Source organism: Camellia sinensis, chromosome 12 (assembly GCF_055761805.1).
Source record: "Camellia sinensis isolate YWXY chromosome 12, ASM5576180v1, whole genome shotgun sequence".
NCBI classification, from domain to species: domain Eukaryota; kingdom Viridiplantae; phylum Streptophyta; class Magnoliopsida; order Ericales; family Theaceae; genus Camellia; species Camellia sinensis.
Genome location: NC_138972.1, coordinates 42,717,073 through 42,736,663, shown reverse-complemented (window position 1 = coordinate 42,736,663; position 19,591 = coordinate 42,717,073). Strand labels below are relative to the sequence as shown.

Sequence of the window (19,591 nt, the reverse complement as noted above, 5' to 3'; positions counted from 1 at the left end):
ATCCCTTACTTTCCATTTTCAATGATGTCAATTTGTCAAATTTTGTATTCAGTCAACTTTTTGGTTATATCAACAAAATACAGATGTAATTACTCTGGCATGGGTGCAAACTAAACAACAGGTAAAGTGAAGTTTGCTTAACATGAAATGCTAGTGAATGGTTAAATAAAAGTATACTTTCACTTAACATCAATAGAATGGTAAGGCGAATTGTTAAACAAGAGTATATTTTTACTTAATATCAATAGAATGGTAAGACGAACTGTGTTTCACTTAAACATCAATAGAATGATAAGACAACTACATAATAACACATTATGTTTAGATGCACACCAATAAACAAGATTACAAAGAAAATTTGGTACTTCAATGCACACTATGTAAAATTGTTCACTGTTTTGTTCACTGTTTTGTTCTTTTTTTTTCTTTTTTTTTTTTTTTTTTGATCCGACAAATTTCCCTCCAAAATAAGGTGAATAGTATGAACTTTTTTACTTTTTTAGTAACTTTTTGACTTTTTAACTTTTGTAGGTGATGCCAAACATCCCCTAAAGTGTCGTTTGGGAAGGGCTCTTTTGGGCTCTTTTGGCTCTTTGAGCCACAAAAAATAGAATAGGCTATTTGAGCCACAACAGACAAACATCACATCCAACCCATAATCATTACACTCTTCTCTCACAAAAAAAGTCAAAAAAATCAAATAGCCAAAAAGTCATTCTCAAACCAAGCTTTTGAGTCCAGGCTCAAATAGTCAAAAAAGTCAAAAAGTCAAAAAGCCAACCCACTTCCCAAACAGAGGCTAAGTATCATGATTTTTTTTTTTTTGAATAATAGTATAAAAATAAAAATAAAAATAAAAATAAAAATAAAAAAATTCATAGCTTTAAAATAATGGACAAAATCATTTTTATCTCCTGTGATTTAGGCTAGTTGTGCTTTAGTTTCTCTCATTTGGTAATAGTCACTTAGACCATCTCCAACGGTTCATCAAACTTTGTATCAGATTTGAATTTTGGTAAAAAAGTCACTTTTTTGAGCTCCAATGGTTTCACCAAATTGGTATCAAAATGAGAATGGAACAAAAAATTTATCAAAGTGAGAACAAGCTCCAGATTTCACCATTTCACTATGCGTTACCGTTGGGGTGGGCCAACCGGTCAACCAACCAGTTGACCAACCGGTCGACCGGTTCCCTTTCAAATGATAGGTTCAAACCGGTCAAAAAAGGTTTAAAAAAAAAAATTGTCCTTACCAGTCGACCCTTCCCTTTTGATGCATGATTGGAGCAAGTCATATTAAATTGAGAAAATTATCTTTTTTTTTACTCATATTTAGTAAAAATATTGATTCATCGTTGGCCATGCTCTCGCCGCTCTTGTGGTTTGAGACTAAACTACTACTATTACTTATTCCGTTTGATTTGACAGATTCTAACGTGGTGAGAAAATTATGTTTCTCTCCAAAACTATGTAAAAAGACATAAATGACCCTACATAATGAAAATTGTTAAGATGTTAAACAAAATAATATAAAATATTTAACAAATAAAATATAATTAAGAATTAAATTTTAAAATAAAATAAACAATAATTAAGAATTGATTTAAAATGTAATTAAATTTAAAGATTATAGATTAAAAACAATAATTAATATCGACCATTCATTCTTAGGCTTGGTTTGGGATACCCAAAAAAAATCAAAAAGCTAAAAAGTTACTAAAAAAGTTAAAAAGTTACTACAAATTTAAAAAGTTATTACTATTCACCAAAAAAAAATATAAAAAAATTAATTTTACACAAAATTATTTCAAACAACTCTGACGTCCCCACAGACACAGCTGACTTTTTTGATAACACTATCCATTTTTTATACAAAACTGATTTGATCATGTATTTAGCAATATCCGATCAACGTGGTTTTTTTTATAAGCATATAGTACTCAACGAGGTCTACACATTAAACGGTTTCGATTAGCAAAACGGGGCCCGTGGTGGCCTCCCACGAGCCGAACAGCACCATCCAATTCAATGCCCAAAAAGGAGGGAACCATCTCTTCGCCTATACTCTACACACGTTGTCCCTTAATTCATCCCTCTATACAGCCTATTTTATCTCAATCTTCTCCTATACACTAATTTATACAATTTTTTAATACACATTTTTTCGTAAAAAGTCAAAAAATTATCTCAAACAACTATCTTTTTTCCTCAACTTTTTAGTCTAAAAATTCAAAAGTTACACTTATTTAGGATATTCTAAACAACCCCTAAATATATTTATATTTATATATATCTGCTATCTTGTTCGAATATATAGATATAATGTGTATGTCTAGGTGTGTGAATAATTTATTATTAATATGTGATTAAATTAGTAAGTAGGTTAAAATTTTAAAAAGTTAAGTTAAAAATTAAGGGAAAAAATTAAAGTTTGTTAACTGAAAGTATTTAATTTAGATTTTTTTAGCTTGATTTTTTTTACAAACACGATGAGATGTAGAGGAAAAATAGAAAGGGTATAATCATCTTTTTATTAGTAAATTTAACAAAGTTAGTGTTGCAATTTAATTCAAAATCACATGAGGGTTATATGGCTATTTTCAAAAAAGAGGGAGGTAAAATGCAATTAGGCTAAATCACAGGGAGTTAAAATGAAAAACAAACTCTTTTAAAGCACGAAATTCTTAATTGCTTACAAGGACTTTTTTTTTTTCCCAAGAAAAATCATTTATCTCTTCTCTCTATTTGATTGATTGAAAATTGCAATCTCGTTTTCCTTAATTTTATTTTAAAAAATGTAAATTAATGTACCTAAGTAATTTTGTATAATTTGACTATTTTGAATTACTTTATAATATTATTATACATGATATTTCAGTATATTTATAAAAAGAAAAATGAGTTGGACCCCCTCAAGAAAGCACCCCTTTGACCCCCTCTCTCTGATTGGTCAGTTTTTTTTTTTTCTTTTTTTTTTCTTTTTTTATCTTTCTCCTCCAATCACCACCCGCCACATGTGTGTGGGTGGTGATTGGAAGGGGTATCAATCACTTCCCTTATAAAAAATACGTGAAATTTTATTTTTATGAGCGTTCTAGAATTAAAATAGGATGTAATGACATATAACTGATTAAATAACACCACTGAAGAAATTTTTTGACTCGCCACTACCTACACAAAATCTTCACTAGAAGAGGGTTGGAACATTGGAGGGTAATGGAAGATTCCAAATCCTCTCAAAAAATTTGAGAGAATACAAGAATATTGTACATAATCCTATAACTTGTATAGAATATCCTGAAGTATATTATAAATAGTTCTAAAAAGGTTAAAAAGATTGTGGAAAGCTCCAAGAGAATTTCTTCTCTTTTGTTTTTCTTTTAAAAAGTACTCCAAGAGAATTTCACATGCCACACCACATTAATTGAACATTTTAAATTATTTTTAGGAAGGACAAAGTTGCATATATATAAAGGGAAGGTCTTATTTGGCCAAATTAAGAAAAGTCATTTGCCATCGCTCTGCTTTATCCTTGTATCTCCGACCTCGCCGCCCTGCACAGATATTTCTCATATCATAGTGTCTCACACAGACCAACGAAGACATACACATAAGACTTCTTTTAGCCTCATTACAAATCATCAAAACATAGATAAAAGAACAAACATTAAATCTCTCAACTAGAGTATAACAAACCTGTTACACTTGAAGCTTTAAGAACAATCTAAATTTCATCTATGTACCAGTATAGTTCATATATTTATCTCTCTATATATATAGAAAAGTTAAATATAGATAATGATTATAGATTAATTTCCCACAGTTACATAATCAGAGAAATACATGTCATTGCAATATTAAAAAATTGATATTTGTATGGTGTTGTTTGATAATGTGTACCGTTTATACACTAAACATGTTTACAATTATTTTTGCATAAAAACAAAAAACAAAAAAAGGGTAAACACATGTTTTCAAAATAACATGTTTATAATTATTTTTGCGTAAAAACAAAAACAAAAATAAAAAAGTAAACACGTGTTTCCCAAAATCTATTTTGAAAACAAGGAGCCGACTGGAGGAGATCGGAGGTGGAGGTAAACTCTCCAAAGGTGGTAACCAGCAGCTAGGGGTGGCAATCACAGCTCAAGGGGACAAGCCAGAGGATGTGGGGAAGAGGGAGTTACCAGCACCTATTTCTTTTCCTACAAACAGACAGCCTACAAAATTCAATTTTTGTTCTATCACCACAGTTTTTTTGGAAATCTACCTTCAAGCTCAATGACTGTTGCTAAGATAGATTAATCACCTACATTTTTTCTTAAGCAGATGTCTCTGAGAGGGAAAATGTACTCTCCTCCTCTTGAAGCTTTTTCCTCTTTTCAGCTTCAGTCTTAGTTTGGCTGCCAATGGCTTCTGATATAGCCTTTGGTAGCCAAAACCCAGGTCTCTCAAGAAACGACGCCCGGTCAAGGACTAAAGGCTCTCGCAAAGTAACCTCGATACCATCATATATCCACAATGTCAAGGTCGCTTCACCTTTCAGACCCAAAGAAAACCAACCTAAGCCGGCTGCCGCAATATCAATGCTGTTCACATCCCAGCTTGTTCCGGACACCTTGATTTCCCTCTCTTCCCATTTGCCCAATTCAGAAAACCGCTCTATGCCAATGGGAGGCTGAAATAACAATAAACGAAAATGTCTTTTGTGTCAAAATGTTTTAGAGGGTATTTAGAACTATGTAGAAGCTATTAGAAAATCAAACAAAACAAAAGTTTAAGCTTTTAGAAAATGGGTACACAAAGCTCTTATAATATCTAATACCAAACTTATTTGTCACAGTAATATTATACATCCCAAAACAGGGAAAATGAGATTAAGAAGGAAGAGAGAGAAAGGGAATAAAATCAAATTTTCTCTCCAGAATGGTAATAAAATCACATCTTAAACCCTGAAAATGGGAAGTCTATATTATGCATAAAAACAACTTTTCAACTGGTATGACAAGCAAATTTTAGAATTTCAATTTCTTTGAAAATGTTAAATTTGTGAGTGAGCAAAGCAAAGCCAAAGAGTTTCCCTCTTTCAAGCTCAAGACAAACCACAAAACTCCGTTTCAGCTCAACCTAGCTACTAGTCACAATGCTGGCAAGATGTCGTCATCTCATGCACATGCCATTTTCTCATTTGTCAAGCTATTGTTGAATGGTGATTGAAAAAATAGATTTTAAAGTTCAAAATGGGAAAAAGCTGCTAGACATAGCAGCGCTGTGTCAACATGGAAGCCCAAACATATATGCTTCTGATGCGGATGATTATAGATTGGTATTATTCTTACAGGTCCAATTTTTTTCTTTTCTACTTTTCTTCTGTTTTCATTATGGGTGACTAAGTCATAGCCATCATAATTGGTCAAAAAATTAAATAGAATTGCAAATTTAATGCACCTAGTTCACGAGTCTATCAAGCAAGCTTGGTCCTATTTCGGTGGGGTAATAATGCAAGAAGCGCTTGAATCTACTTACTAACTGACTGAAGAAGCTCAAATAAATTGCCGATCCAAAAAAAAAAAAGAAGCTCAAATGAATCAATAAAGAGTTGAGCCTTAGCAATTCGTGCACAGTTTTATTTCATTCACAGCCCTAAAAAGATAGAATTTTAAACTTTACCATCTGTATTATTGAATAGCCCCTGAAACTACAACTTTTCATCACTCGTAAACATATTTTATTTTTAAATGAAATTAAACTAGGCATTATCAATCAAAATGTAATGCATTAATATTTCCAGGATAACAGATAATGATTTAGTAATCGAAAGAGAAAGTTAAAAGTAAAACAATTACGAGGAGCATGGGGGATAGGGGGCTACAAGTGGCTAAGGCTTTTACGAGGTCAGAGCCTCCAACACCTTGCTAGCAGTGGCAGCAGCAGCAACTACAGGAAACCAATCCCCTAATATGCTTTTTGTTTACTTTTCTTGGTTAAGAGCACCCCACCCCCTAACAAAAGCCACCCATTTACATTTATGAAGGAAACGATGCCCAATAAAAATATTAAGAGAAATTAAAAGAGACATGTTTTTCTATTCTCGATAAGCTCCTAAGAAGGTAGAACAAGAAGCCCTTGGCAAATTTGGAGTGGGAAGAATCAGAAAAAGGGTTAAGTTGGACTTGACAACAGAACAGTCTAAATGAATAGGATTCTTCAACCACGAAATAAATGGAGAAAATTTGGTCGCTAGAAGATGACTACTGCATACCAAAGGTCCAAAAGGGAAACCATGGCTTATATGCTGAATATTATAAATTTTGTAAACAGAAAAAACTTCTCTTTTCCTATGACAACTTCTAAAATTTGCAAGAGAAATCGATGAAAGATGAAGAAAAAATGGCATCAATAAGATGGTCCTTTCACATGTAAGTGTGCTATTCTTCTATCTGAACACACAATGAAGTTAATAAAATTTTCCACCTATAACTTTTTCCCTCAGAGAATGCAACTGAAGCCAACCCTGGTGTTAAAGTAGCATCATGTTGCACTTGGAAACCACCAAGTTTATAGCTGCCAGATAAGTGGAAAAGAGAACAAACTATGAAGCACAGACACCTCTCCGGAGATGACGTACAAGTGTCCGACACATGTTGGACATTGACACGCGCTGGACATGCTGGAGACACTCAAAAGGACCATTTTTTTCAAAAAAGATATTTTATTTTAATTTTGTTTACTATAATAGCATTACCTAAGTTGATAAATTTGATAACATTAAATATTTGACATAAAATAAATATTAAATATTTAAAAATATGATACATAATAAATATATAAAATTATATGTTTTGCAAGTGTCTTCAACAAGTCGTGTCTTCAACATGTCGTGTCCTACATTTTTTGAAAATTTGTTTGTCCGCGTGTCCATGTCATGTCCGTGCTTCTTAGAGAACAAACAAATATTAAAGAAAATAACAACTAAAATCCAAAGAATGATTGCACTCTAACTAATATGACTACTTGTTCTTGAATTTATTTTAATAACTGTTTTTGAGTATTAGCAAATTAATATATTGGTTTGAGTATCAACAAATAAATATAAATAAATTCATCTTTGTTGGATAGGACCTAGATAAACCCTTTCGGAGGTTGGGCTCAAGCCATGGAGATTATTGCTAAAAGGTGAATTTACCTTCTAAAAAGGTTTACGGAGTGAATTCCATCCAAATGAGTGCATATTCTTATTCTATTGCCTAATTCCTACTTATTTTGCTACATGTTTATCACTTCCCCTATTGTCATCATGCATTAAAGGCCCCACATATTTAATCAATAAACCAATGAAAACGAGTAGAGGCTGACCTTTTGATCGGGTAAGGTGGGTGTCTCACACCTTTCCACCTTGTACCTTAGTTCCCGAATTCAGTCTCTGGATCCCTTTTGAACAGTACCTATCCTTCGAGTCAAACTTTTAGGTTTTTTGACTCTCAAAAATCATTTTCAAAATACAAAGCAAAAGCCAAAAGGCCATTTTCTGGCACTTGGGCTTACAATAAGGAACCACCGCAATTAGGATTTATTGGAATCACTCCAGGAAAGGTTTTTATTTGGTACACACATCTGCATAATGATTTGCTCTTTAGAGATTGGAAGTGTGAGTTGACCGGGTTACAAGGGTCTCAAGGTCTGAGTTTTATAAGTCAATTTTATGACTAGAAAGGTATCAAGATGATACTTTACTAATGAATACATCGGAAAAAATCAAAACAAAACCCAAACCTAAACCCTAAGAGTACCTATAAAGTCCACAAAAGCAAACAAATCTAGAGATACAACTCCCGACACCCAACTATACAAAATCACCAAAAATCAAGCTTTCATACGAACCATCAACTTGTCCACACCCTGAAAAATAAACTGGTTATGCTCCAACCAAATCATCCACATCAAACACAGAAGTGCCAAAGTCCACACCCTCTTTTGCCTCTTCCCAACCCTACCCCTTCTCCAATTATGAAGTACACCCTCAACACTCCCATGTTGCACCCAAGCCATACCAAACATAGGAAAAATTAGCACCCAAAGCTTATTGTCCTTGAATTTTTTGGGATTAAACGTACAACAGTTATTTTTTCATTCTTTCTTAGTAAAGGTCGGGTATAACAACACCACATGGACGTAAGTGGATTTATAATGAACCATGTATACAATACTATGCTTGTTTCACATTTTTGCTTTGATTAATTTTATTGATTTTTCCTTTTTCATTGCAGTGAATAATTGTTGTGAACACCCAATAGGATCATAAACCTCACCCTTAAGGAACATATTTCCTACATGCTTGTCCAGCAAAAGCAAGCACAGTTTACCATTAGTATGTTTGGCAATTCCTCCAATGACAGCCATAATAATATCAAGGCACTCCCAATACTTTTTTTTGGACAAAACCCAGCAAGAAGACTACATCTGAGAGTGTAGCTAAACCCATGATAATTGATGTGCTAATTGGAAAAAATTGATAATTATGATGCTTTTGCATAACACTGATACATGAATATTTGCATCTAATTTGGACAGGATATTTACCTGCAACCTGACACCAGCATGCTTGCTTAAGAACTCATCAGCATTTTCTATCTTTCCCAAATGAAGAGAGACATTTGGTGATGCCCAAACAGTAACATAGATTGTATCCACAGTAGCATGATTAAGGTCTAATCTCATTAAGGCACCAACATGTACAGCTTGGCCTGCCTGCAAAAAGCAATTTTGCTACATTAGATCCAGCACAAGTTTCACATTCAGCTGATCACAAGCTCAAACTTATATAACAGAGTCTAAGTTCAGGCATTTGCATACGGCAACATTCATTATTCATGGTATTGTTATAGTATAGGAGCCAAAGAATAACAGCAAAAAAGAAAAGGATCCAACCACAGATGAAATACAGTAATAGCTTTTTATGTAGCTTCAAATTTTTAGAGCACCAGCCTAAGATAGAGAGCTAAAGTCCAACCTAGCATTTGAAACATTTGAAACAATGGCAAAACAAATATTATTCAAGAATCCTAGACAATCTAATGAACAGCTAAGAAGCATGGATACGGACACACGACATGTTAATTTTTAAAAAATACATGACACGACACGTGGAGGACACGCATGAAATATATGATTTTATATATTTATTATATATCATATATACGAATATATCATTCAAAGATAATAAAAAATACAATATGACACTAATTTCTATAAATTTATATGATTTTTGTTTTATTATTATATCTTAACTTGTTTTGCTCAAACTTATAATTAGTTTCACTTGTGTCGAATTATGTGTTTAAGCAATATACATATATGTCAAGACAGTGTCCGAGTCTTTAAAAAAAATTAAAAAATATGACACGTTTTGAAAAGTGTCAGACACGTGTCGGGGAAGTATCCAAAGAGTGTCAGTATCTAACACGAACACGAACACGACACGACACGGATACGTCACCTTCTTAGAAGTGTCCGTGCTTCTTAAATGGACAGTCTTCTGTGTGAATGGAGGGGTTAGGTTGGCTGAGACGTGTCCTCTAGGAAGACGGCAGGCATTAATATGGCCAAAGTGCACCAAAGGCAAGAGAGGAGAGAACCAAGGACAACCCCTAGCGGAGGAGAGAGGGTGGTAATGATGCACTGAAAAGTAAGGTCTAGTTGGAGATGGTTGTGATGATCCTTTAGACTTGTACGAAGATCTCCTTTATATAGGCTGGCAAGCCAGATGGGAGATAGCTCAGATGAGTACACATGGCTTGACCCTCTTGGCCAAACAAAATGATGGCAAGCATGGTCAAATCTGCAACCTCTATTGTAGACCTCAAAGGTTGTATCATATGGGGTCAAAGGGTAGGTACAATACATCCCTTTATGGCCTTGTCACGAAGAGCACAAAGATAAGTATGATACAGCTTCCAATGTGTCAGGTCTCGGTTAAAGCCCCTCTCTCTCTAGGATTGGTCCGGCGAGAGCTTAGATGAACCTTGACTTCTAGCCTCTAGTCCAAGAGTCCTATGGTGTTCCAACTGACCATGGAATTATTTTTTCCTCGAGGCGGAGAGATAAGACTTGGTAGAGTTATTGGCGAACCAGGCAACCGAGCCAACTGTTATAAGCTATGATCTGAGGGTACTTGGCTAACTCAGTGGGGTCATCAAGGAGTCAAGCGACCAAACTCTGACCTTGGCAAGCCCGAGAGCCACTCGAAGGGTCCACCTATGGTCCACATGTCCACCAACACGGACACAGACACGGACACGGACACGCAAATTTTCAAAAAATGAGAAATACGACACGCTGGGGACACATTTAATATATATGTATATATAATTTTATTTATTTATTATATATCTAAGATTTTTTTAAAAAAAAAAATCATTGGTTCCTATGAAATAACAATAATAATAAAATTAACAATAATAATAAAATTAATAAACACATTACCTAAATTTTTTAAATAAAATTTGATTTTTTTTCAAATAAAAATAATTTGTTTTATAAATTGTAATAAAAACATTGATATAAACAATAAAACAAAAAAAAAAATAAAGGAAGGAAGGAAAAGAGACACATTAGGGGGGGAAAATAGAGAGGAGAGAAGAAAAGGAAAGGGAGACAGAAAAGGGAGAAGGGAGACAGAAGAGACAGAAAAGGGAGGAGAGATAAAATAAACGAAATCAGAAGAGAAGAGAAGAAGAAAAAGACAGAAGAACAGAGACGAAGACGAAGAGAAGAAAAAGAACAGAGAAAACCAAGTCGAAACAGGTTAGGGTTTGTTCTCTCTTTCCTCGATCTGTCTCTCTCTTTCCCTCGATCTCTTCCCTTAATCTGTCCCACTCTTTCCCTCGATCTGTCTCTCTCTTCCCTCTATCTATCTCCCTCTCTTTCCCCTCGATCTATCTCTGGCTCTCTCTCTTTCTCCTCTCCAACAAGTCTAGGGCTTCTCTGATCCACCTGCGTGTCTGAAACGTGTCATCGCATGTCCACTGCATGTTCGACTAGAAAAATTCCAAAAAAAAAAGGGGGCACGTAAGAGAGAGTGTCGGACACGTGTCCACAGCGTGTCCGATGCATGTCCGTGTCTGACACTCGTACGCAAGCCTTAGGGGCGTGTCCATGCTTCATAGTCCATCATCCTAAGGTGAAATGTGGCACTTGTAGCATTGTCTATACTAGCAGTTATTAGTTTAGTAAAGCAAGAGCTCTCCGATATGTGCCATGTGTCAACATGGGCCCATATACCCACATCTTCCAATTCTTGTCCGTTTGAATCAAGTTCCCAAAATCTGCATCTCAGAGTCACAAGCTACTATAACTCCTGAAAGTCTGAGAAAACTACATGTGCGAAAGAATTTGGTCGTCAACTATTTGGGGATAATTGACAAACAAATAGTGCCTTGACTTGCAAACAAGCATAGCCCACAAACTCATTCTTACATCATAAATTTTGAAACAATTATGACAAGGCATAATAACTCATATGAAAATGGACTTGCAAACAAGCATAGCCCACAAACTCATTCTTACATCATAAATTTTGAAACAATTATGACAAGGCATAATAACTCATATGAAAATGGAAACTTAGATCAAGGGACAGCAAGAAATACAATATTCATGTTTGTTGCTAAGCTCGGGTACACTGCCTTCAAAATCAGTTAAAAAATGGGATGTTTGATCAATCAGTATTTGAAGGTTCGTATGCCTTTATTTAAATTTCTAACTACTAGACAGCAATAATTTTTTGTTCTTTAATCATTGATCAGAAGCTTTAATCAGTTACCTTCTATTGGCACTTATTGGGGGAAAGGAAAAATAAATAAATAAATACAGGCTTTAGAATGTCAACAAAACGACTTGCCTTTATCCTGTAAGTTCGAGGTTGTAGCTCCTTTCTTATTTCAACCATTTTCTGCTCCTCCCTATTTAATCTCATGGACATCAAATATGGATGAAGGAGCCCTAGGGTGTCATACATCTTTGCCTTGGCCGACAATATTCCTCCAATTCTCAATATCCCAAGTGTTGTCCCAGGAACTGCAGCTTCTGTAAGTTTTGTGACTTTTACCCCTTCTTTCTTAGCAAATGCATTAATTAATGTAGACTTACCAGCATTCTGAGCCCCAATAACCCACACATTGCCTCGAGGGCCAGCCAACCCCTTGACAAATGACAACACGTTCCTCACACCCAAATCCTTGCGGGCACTAACCAAATAAACCCCACTCAGCTTAGGTGCTCCTCCAGCCTTCGCACGGTGCCGAACCCATCTATCTAACCTAGTTGGGGAAATTTCAGATGGTAGAAGATCAACCTTTGTAGCCACAAGAACAAGTTTTGGCAGCTTCTTACTGAGCTTTGAACCATCTTTGCTTCCTTCCAATGCCTTGAACAAAGACTTTGCTGCTCGTCTAGGAAATGAGCCATCAAAATCAACACAATCAACAACCATAACCACAACCGTGGCATCAGCATTCCCGGTTGGTTTCATCAACCGGGTAGTGATCAACCGATCAAAATCAAAATCGGGTATCAAATTCTCAACCGTCTCATTCTTGACCTGCCCATAATTCCTCAATGAATGACACCGAGCACAAACTGTGACTTCTTCCTTCTCCTTCTCAGCCTCCCTAGCCAACCTTTTCTTTTCTGCTTTCGACACCCTCTTCTTCTTTGCCTTATTAACAGTCTCTTCAGTAATGTTTCCATAACCAACACCCGCAGGGATAAACCCATCCAATTCCTTCAAATCATTGTCTTCATCTTCAAAATCCGATTCCCATTCCTCCATATCCCAACCAATACCATCTTCAATTTTCAAATTACCTTCTTCCTCATCACTTTCTTCATATTTACCATCGATTTCATCCAGAATATCCTCTTCTTCTTCATCAAACCCTTCAAAACCACCCTCCTCATCCTCTAACAATTGTTTCACTTCAACCTTTCTTTTCTGATAGAACCCAGGACGATTTGGGTCCTTATCTTGCATAAAAACTCCACAGCCAGGGCAAATAAGCCCATGGTTCTCATCCTCATCTCTCCCTTCACTCAAAATCAATTTCCCATCAGTTTTTCTTTGGGCTTTTCCGGGATTCTTGTGCTTTGTTTGGGTTGTTGATTCACTACCCTTTACTGACAAACGTAGAAATGAACATTTCTTGTTATTTTTCTTAGTAGAGCCTGTCAGAAAAAGAGATGAAGTTGGAAAGTGGGTTTCGAGTACAACAGTTGGAAAGTGCGAGAAAGTGAAGGGAAAATTGAACTGACCAGAAAATAGAGCATGTGTAGGTGATGGATTTCCTCCAAAAGCACCGCTGTTAGACATCTTCAGGGTCTGAGTAGTCTTTGTGGAAGGTAGAATTGCTGTGGATAACAGTGCTGCCATGCTTTTTGTGCTCTGTCTGGCTAGCGACTATGCTGCTAAGCCCCGCTCTGTTTGGTTTCTTCTAAAATGGCTAAAAGGATGGGCTGTGCCTGTGTCGTCCGGGCCGAACCAGGATTTCTGTAATGGGGCAACAAAATAAGGTCAGGATTCTTTTCAAGATCGAATTGGAGTGTATTGTTAAATTTATTAAAGTTTATTACGAGTTTTATTTCGATAATCTAAATCGTTTAATATGTAAAGTTTATTGAATATTTTATCTTTGTAAAATTTTACATTGACTGGATATCGATAGCTATTTGATCGGATCAGATTTCTATCAATGATAAATATAATTTTCAAAATAAATTATGGACAAAAATCTAATTCAATCAATGTGACATTTTATAAAAATAAAATATTCGACGAGCTCTACACATTGAACAATTCGAATTATTCAAACAGAACCCGTGATAGACCCTACAGCCTAATAGCACTGTCCAATCTACAAAGTAGACTGAAAACAAACCTAACCCAATAAAAAATATTAAGCAAGTTAGTTTGGAAATTGAATATTTTCTTTTTGATGAAAAAAATAAAAAGAAATTGATTATTCTAATTAATCTTTTAATATTTTATACAAAAATGTGCAAACAGACAAAAGTAATGTAACATCTCATAAGGATTTTTTTAATTAAAAATCATAATTCCCAAAAAGGGTAAATCAAATTTAAACCAATCCAAACCTTGTAATTAGATTGAAATGCCTTAAATAGTTATAAAAATTAATAATTTACTATTTTTATACATGATAATATTTTTTAAATGTATTTCAAGAATTTGAACTTTAATAATTCATCATTGTAGAAATACTATAAATTATAAGTCACACACATTACAATCCCTCACCACACCGATCACCCCTGACCATTTGCTATTTTTGACGATGATCTAACACCAATTATGATAGCCACTTATGGCTAACTCTCACCATTTATAATTCAAGTAGTTGTATCTCTAAATTTCTAGATAAAAGTTTGAGGTTCGAACTTATAGAATAGAAAAGTAGCCAACATCCATTTGTGTTAACCTAATTTTTTAGCTAGCCAATATCCCACTAGTACCAAAATAATAATAATAATGATAATAATAATAACAATGGCTTTGATTGGCATAATTTACAATAACTAAAAACTTAAAAAATTACCGACAAGTTAAAAAAAATAACTTTTTTTATCCTACCTCTTGCATGCTTGCCTTGGAAACTTTTTATATGCAAAATTACCAAATTATCCCTTGTTTAGATTGACATAACACCTCCAAAAGTTGATACGACACCTCAAAGGACAAATAATAACATTTCTATTTGTTTGAGATAATCTAAAATCAAAAAGTAAAAAAATCATACTATTTGAGAGATGCTTGTAAGGGAAACTTAGAAGGTAAAATTATTATTTTATTCTTTGAATTCAACTACTAAAAAGTCAAAAAATTCAAAATTAATAAGGGTAAAATTGTTATTTTAATTTTACTATAATATTTTATTACACATCTTTTCATAAAATGAAAAGTCAAAAAGTTATCCCAAATGTATATCTTTTTTCTATATTTTTGTAACTAAAAAGTTAAAAAAATACACTTATATAACATATCCAAAACGGTTCACTTGGTTTGACATTCCCTAAATAATTTATCTTTTTTTCATCACATCACCTCTTTATTTTTCTTTACATCTTTTCGTAAACAGTCAAAAAAAATACACTTATTTAAATTATCTCAAACTATCACATTTTTTCTTAAAAAGTTAAAAAATTATTTTCAAACATTAGTTTTTTTTCACTATTTTAAAAAAAAAAATTAAAAAGTTATTGAAATAGTATATTCCCAAACAACTCCTAAAGCTTCAAATTTAGAAAATTTTATTTGCACATCATAATTTTTCTTAATTTGCATAATTTTTATCTTATTTTTAATTATGAAGGTATCCCCAAACAAATTAATGTTAAAAGACAAAAAGTACATACCTTCCTTGACATCACACCCCTGTGCTATAGAGAGAGAGATTTGTGGAGAGAAAGATCAGTAGTTGTACGTTTGTAGTAGAAGGAGTGGAACACAACACACCCCATGGGACACTCAAAAAAATATCGGGCCATAACTTTAATTTTAAAACTTTTGGGACAATAGCCTCGATCTCTATTATTTTGATACCAAAAGCATGAAATAATTTAAAAGACTATATATTATCCATTACCTATATATATTTATGGGAAAATATTAAATGAGTGAATTTCAAAAAATAATTATAAATCATCGTATACTTTTATAAATATTAATAATTAAAATCATAAATTTTTCTATGAATTTGTAATCATTCTTTAAAGAGAAAATTGGTGATAAATTCAATCTAAGAATGGTCTAAGGTAGTAAGTACAATGGATTTTTTTGTTGGTGATAAGTCTACCATTTGTGAAATAGTTTGGTAAAAAGTCTTTTTATTGGTTTTGGAACACATTAATTATTTCTAATTTTACCCCTGAATTTAATTGTTAATTTTTTTTTGACTATCTGTACAAATATATATCTATCTGTAGAATTTTTTTCCTATCTGTTTAAAATATATATCTGTATGTTCAAATTTTTTGATTATATATTATTAACTATGCAAAAATAGTTGTGAACTCTATCTTCTTATCTAAAGCAGTACAGGATCAAAACTCAGAACCACCAAAAAAATAAATAAATAAATCTAAGGTTTCGACTTAGATTTGTGCACGCTTAGGGTTTCGACCTAGATGCTCCAATATAAATATGCCACTGGTGGAAGAGAGAGAGAGAGAGAGAGAAGAGAAACCCTAGGGTTTCAACTCAGATCTGTGCACGAACCAAAGGATGAAGAGAGAGAGAGAGATAAGGGAAAGAGAAGAGAGACCATCGAAAATAGAGGCGACCGCATCCGACGGTGACGGTAGGCAGCGACAACACCGGATCACGTGATTAGTCTGATCTGCGTGGCAAAGATGAGTTTGATGTCGGTACCAGATTTGCGTGGTAGAGGAATGGACAGTGGTGGCTGCGCGGCAAATTGGACGTCAGTAGTGGAGGTTGACGGGAGTAGGGTGCTAGCAGTCAACCACGATGATGACGACAGAGGTGAGTAAGGTTGAGGAGGGAGGCAGAAATTCGAGTGAGAAAGGATTTGGGACAGTTGGCAGAAAAGAGAGAGAGAGAGAGAGAAATCTGAGTAAATGAGAGGTTTGAGATCGTGTGGTGTACATATAAGAAAGGTATTTTGGTCATTTCGCTTAGGATTGTCCTTTTGTATAAAGCATTTCAATGCTTGGATCTTTAGATAAAAAAATTAAAAATTTGAATTTTTAAACCGAGTACTTTCTTTGGAAAGGTACACTGATTTGTAATTTCTACTATATTTATCTATATGTTATCCACATATTTCTTCACGCCACCTATATGTTTACCTATTTGCCTATTTCATCTATTTGTCTATGCACTATCCCGTATTTATTCACATGTTACTTATCTATCTACTTAATTTGCTTATTTATTCATATCACCGCCACCGCCAGTCACTGTTGTTAGAAACTTTTAGTAACTTTTCTGACTACTTTTCACGACCAATAAACAATAGTCTAGTAGCATAGTAATGAAAAACATAAAAATGTTCAAAATAATAATGTCATTATTACCAAACAATTTCATTAATTATGTATTTATCACACAAAAAAAGAAGATTAATTATTAAACCTAATGCTATATTTTCATAGAAATAGACTTATCACCAATAAATCTAAAAAGTTACGTAGGGTATTTAGCGGTTCACCAATAAGGGATATTCTTTTTATACGCCGTCAATTCTCTTAGTACATATCATTTTCTTAAATTTTTTTATTACATTTTTTGCCTTTCATCAAATTACATTTTTGTCCCTTATAAAAGCCATTCAATTTATCAATCCATACCACCAACCACCACACTATCCCTAACTCTAGTCACCACTACCTATTGTCAGTTGCCGCTACCTGTTATTCCTTTACCTTCATATTATTTTATTCTCTATTGATTCTTTCCATTCATCTACACATCTACATCAATATCCACCCCTTATCTCCCATTTGGTCACTCTTATCTTCGCGGCCTCTCTGTCGCACATTCTCATTGGAAGCGCTATCGTTGGATTGCAATGAAGTTGTTAGGGGTGGGCAGCACAATTGTCAGATGGTGTAAAGATCGTAACAGTGGGGTTGTGAAGGGTGGGCATTGCAACAATAAGCAACAGAGGTGTGGGAGGAAGGTGACAGTAAGGACTAACGGAATTGAGGGAGATTTGTCGGAAGGAAATGAGGGTTTGAGGGGTCACCGGAGACAATGGGTGGAGAAGGAAGTATCACCGAGTTGCTAATGATGTAGCAGTCAAGGTTAAGATTTGTTGGAGATGGGGAAAAAAGTAATTTGATATAATTTAAAAAAATAGTTGTGTGCATTAAGACAAAATTAAAATTTTCACTTGATGTTAATTGAGTATAGGTGAACATTGTTTGGTTTTTAAGGAAAATAAGATCAAACAACCATATACAGTTCTATAAAATTTAGAACCAAACCGAACCATGAAAATACTATTCAATTCCGTTTGGAACCACAATTTTTATGAATTTTGTGATGATTCACAACATAAACACAACTTGCCAAAAGATCAAGCAATATATATAGCGATTCTGGTTTAGACCCACCCATTGGATGATCTGGATTCGGGTTTTATTGTCTTATATGATTGTTCATGTCTTATTTCTCTTTATTCGTCATTGAGTTTGATTATTGGAGTGTCTTGGTTACGTTTGAAACAGGTCGGGAGTCAGTTTTTTTAAAATGGTTCCCGCCCAAATTTTTGTTTCTTCGCTAGAGCAACACTTCTTGCGCTCGAGCGGTCTTTGAGAACTCTCCTTACTTTTGCAGGCCTGCAGAGATACTAGGAGTTGGCATTATTTGCTTGAGCGATACTCCTTGCACTCAAGCGGTGTTCGCTTGAGCAGTACTCCTTAATCTTGAGCAGTAGTCTTCTATCTGCAAAACTTCTGGGAGTTTGTATTCTTCGCTCGAGCGGTCCCACTTATTACGTTTGGTCATTTGAGTGACACTTCTTGGGCTCAAGTGGTCTGCGCATATATCAGTCCGTAAAGTCACATTTTTGGCTCACTTTTTCATCTCTCTCTCTCTCTGTGTCTAAAAATTTCAAAACCCTAAGTTGAGACTTTCCCTCTCTAAAACTTACATTCTCTTTACAAATACACCTAGACCCATTAGTTTCTCCACTCTAGTCCCTTTCTTAAAAAGGTAGAGCACTCCGAGAGTTTTTTTTTATCGGAACAAAGTTTGGTTTCGGCGTTGTTAAGGTTCCATCACTCTCTCTCTTGCCTTCTAGCTTCAAGGTAGGGACTCTCCACACTTTCTTATGATTTTTAACTTAGTTATTTACTATTTCTAAAACGATATTGAGATTTTGGGATTTTTGGACAAATCTAGGATTTTGGGTTAAAAATTAAAAGAGGAGTTTTCAAATGGATTCTTGAAAATGGTTGTGGGATTGTAAATGAGGATGAGCTGTGATAAAATGATGTGTTATTATCCTCGGGATTGATTCATAAAGAAAAGAGAGTTTTGCCCTAAAGATTTCAAATGTTGATTTTGATAGGATAATGGAATTGATGTTGGAATTGTGAAATTAGGTTGGTATTGATAAAGATGGTGAAATTGGATATGTATTATCACTCATATCTTGAAATTTGAGAAAGTTTATCTTCAAGAAAAATCTATTTATCTGTTTAGAGATATTTGTTTTGGGCTATCGGTGGAGAATAACTATGATTGTTGTAGAAATTGCATGAGAACTAGGAGAATTGAAACTATTTTCTCATCCATTTGCATTAGGCATTGTTGCATATTAATACATTGAAAATGTTTATTGTTTTGAGAAAAAGAGGTGAATACTTGTTGAATCTGGGTAGTGGTGTAGTTACGATATTAAGTTGGCCTATGTGTCCTTGGCGAAAGACCAAAAAATAGGATAGATAGGTGTCGAGCCTTCCAGTTAATACCGATAAAAATGACAAATTGGTAGTACTTATATAGTCTACTTGCAGACCCGTACCTAGAGATTCACAGAGTTGTATTCACA

The 19,591-nt window shown here is 34.3% G+C and overlaps 1 protein-coding gene across 7 annotated transcripts; it reads right to left on the bottom strand.

Moving 5' to 3' along the window:
- Positions 1-3,182: 3,182 nt before the first annotated feature.
- Positions 3,183-16,696, bottom strand: BPG2 (P-loop containing nucleoside triphosphate hydrolases superfamily protein). 7 transcript variants are annotated; one of them, XM_082898435.1, is made up of 5 exons: positions 16,334-16,696; positions 13,308-13,542; positions 11,895-13,220; positions 8,580-8,743; positions 3,183-3,553 (listed from the first exon to the last, which is right to left on the bottom strand). In XM_082898435.1, the coding sequence occupies exons 2-5, from the start codon at positions 13,423-13,425 to the stop codon at positions 3,506-3,508; spliced, it is 1,656 nt and encodes a 551-aa protein (XP_082754561.1). In that variant the 5' UTR covers positions 13,426-13,542; positions 16,334-16,696; the 3' UTR covers positions 3,183-3,505. The 7 variants fall into 7 exon arrangements, with proteins under 7 accessions (XP_082754561.1, XP_082754560.1, XP_082754558.1 ...); XM_082898432.1 differs by lacking the exon at positions 3,183-3,553 and adding an exon at positions 3,823-4,677; XM_082898433.1 differs by lacking the exon at positions 3,183-3,553 and adding an exon at positions 3,823-4,677 and having other exon boundaries at positions 15,426-16,651.
- Between the last annotated feature and the right edge of the window lie 2,895 nt (positions 16,697-19,591).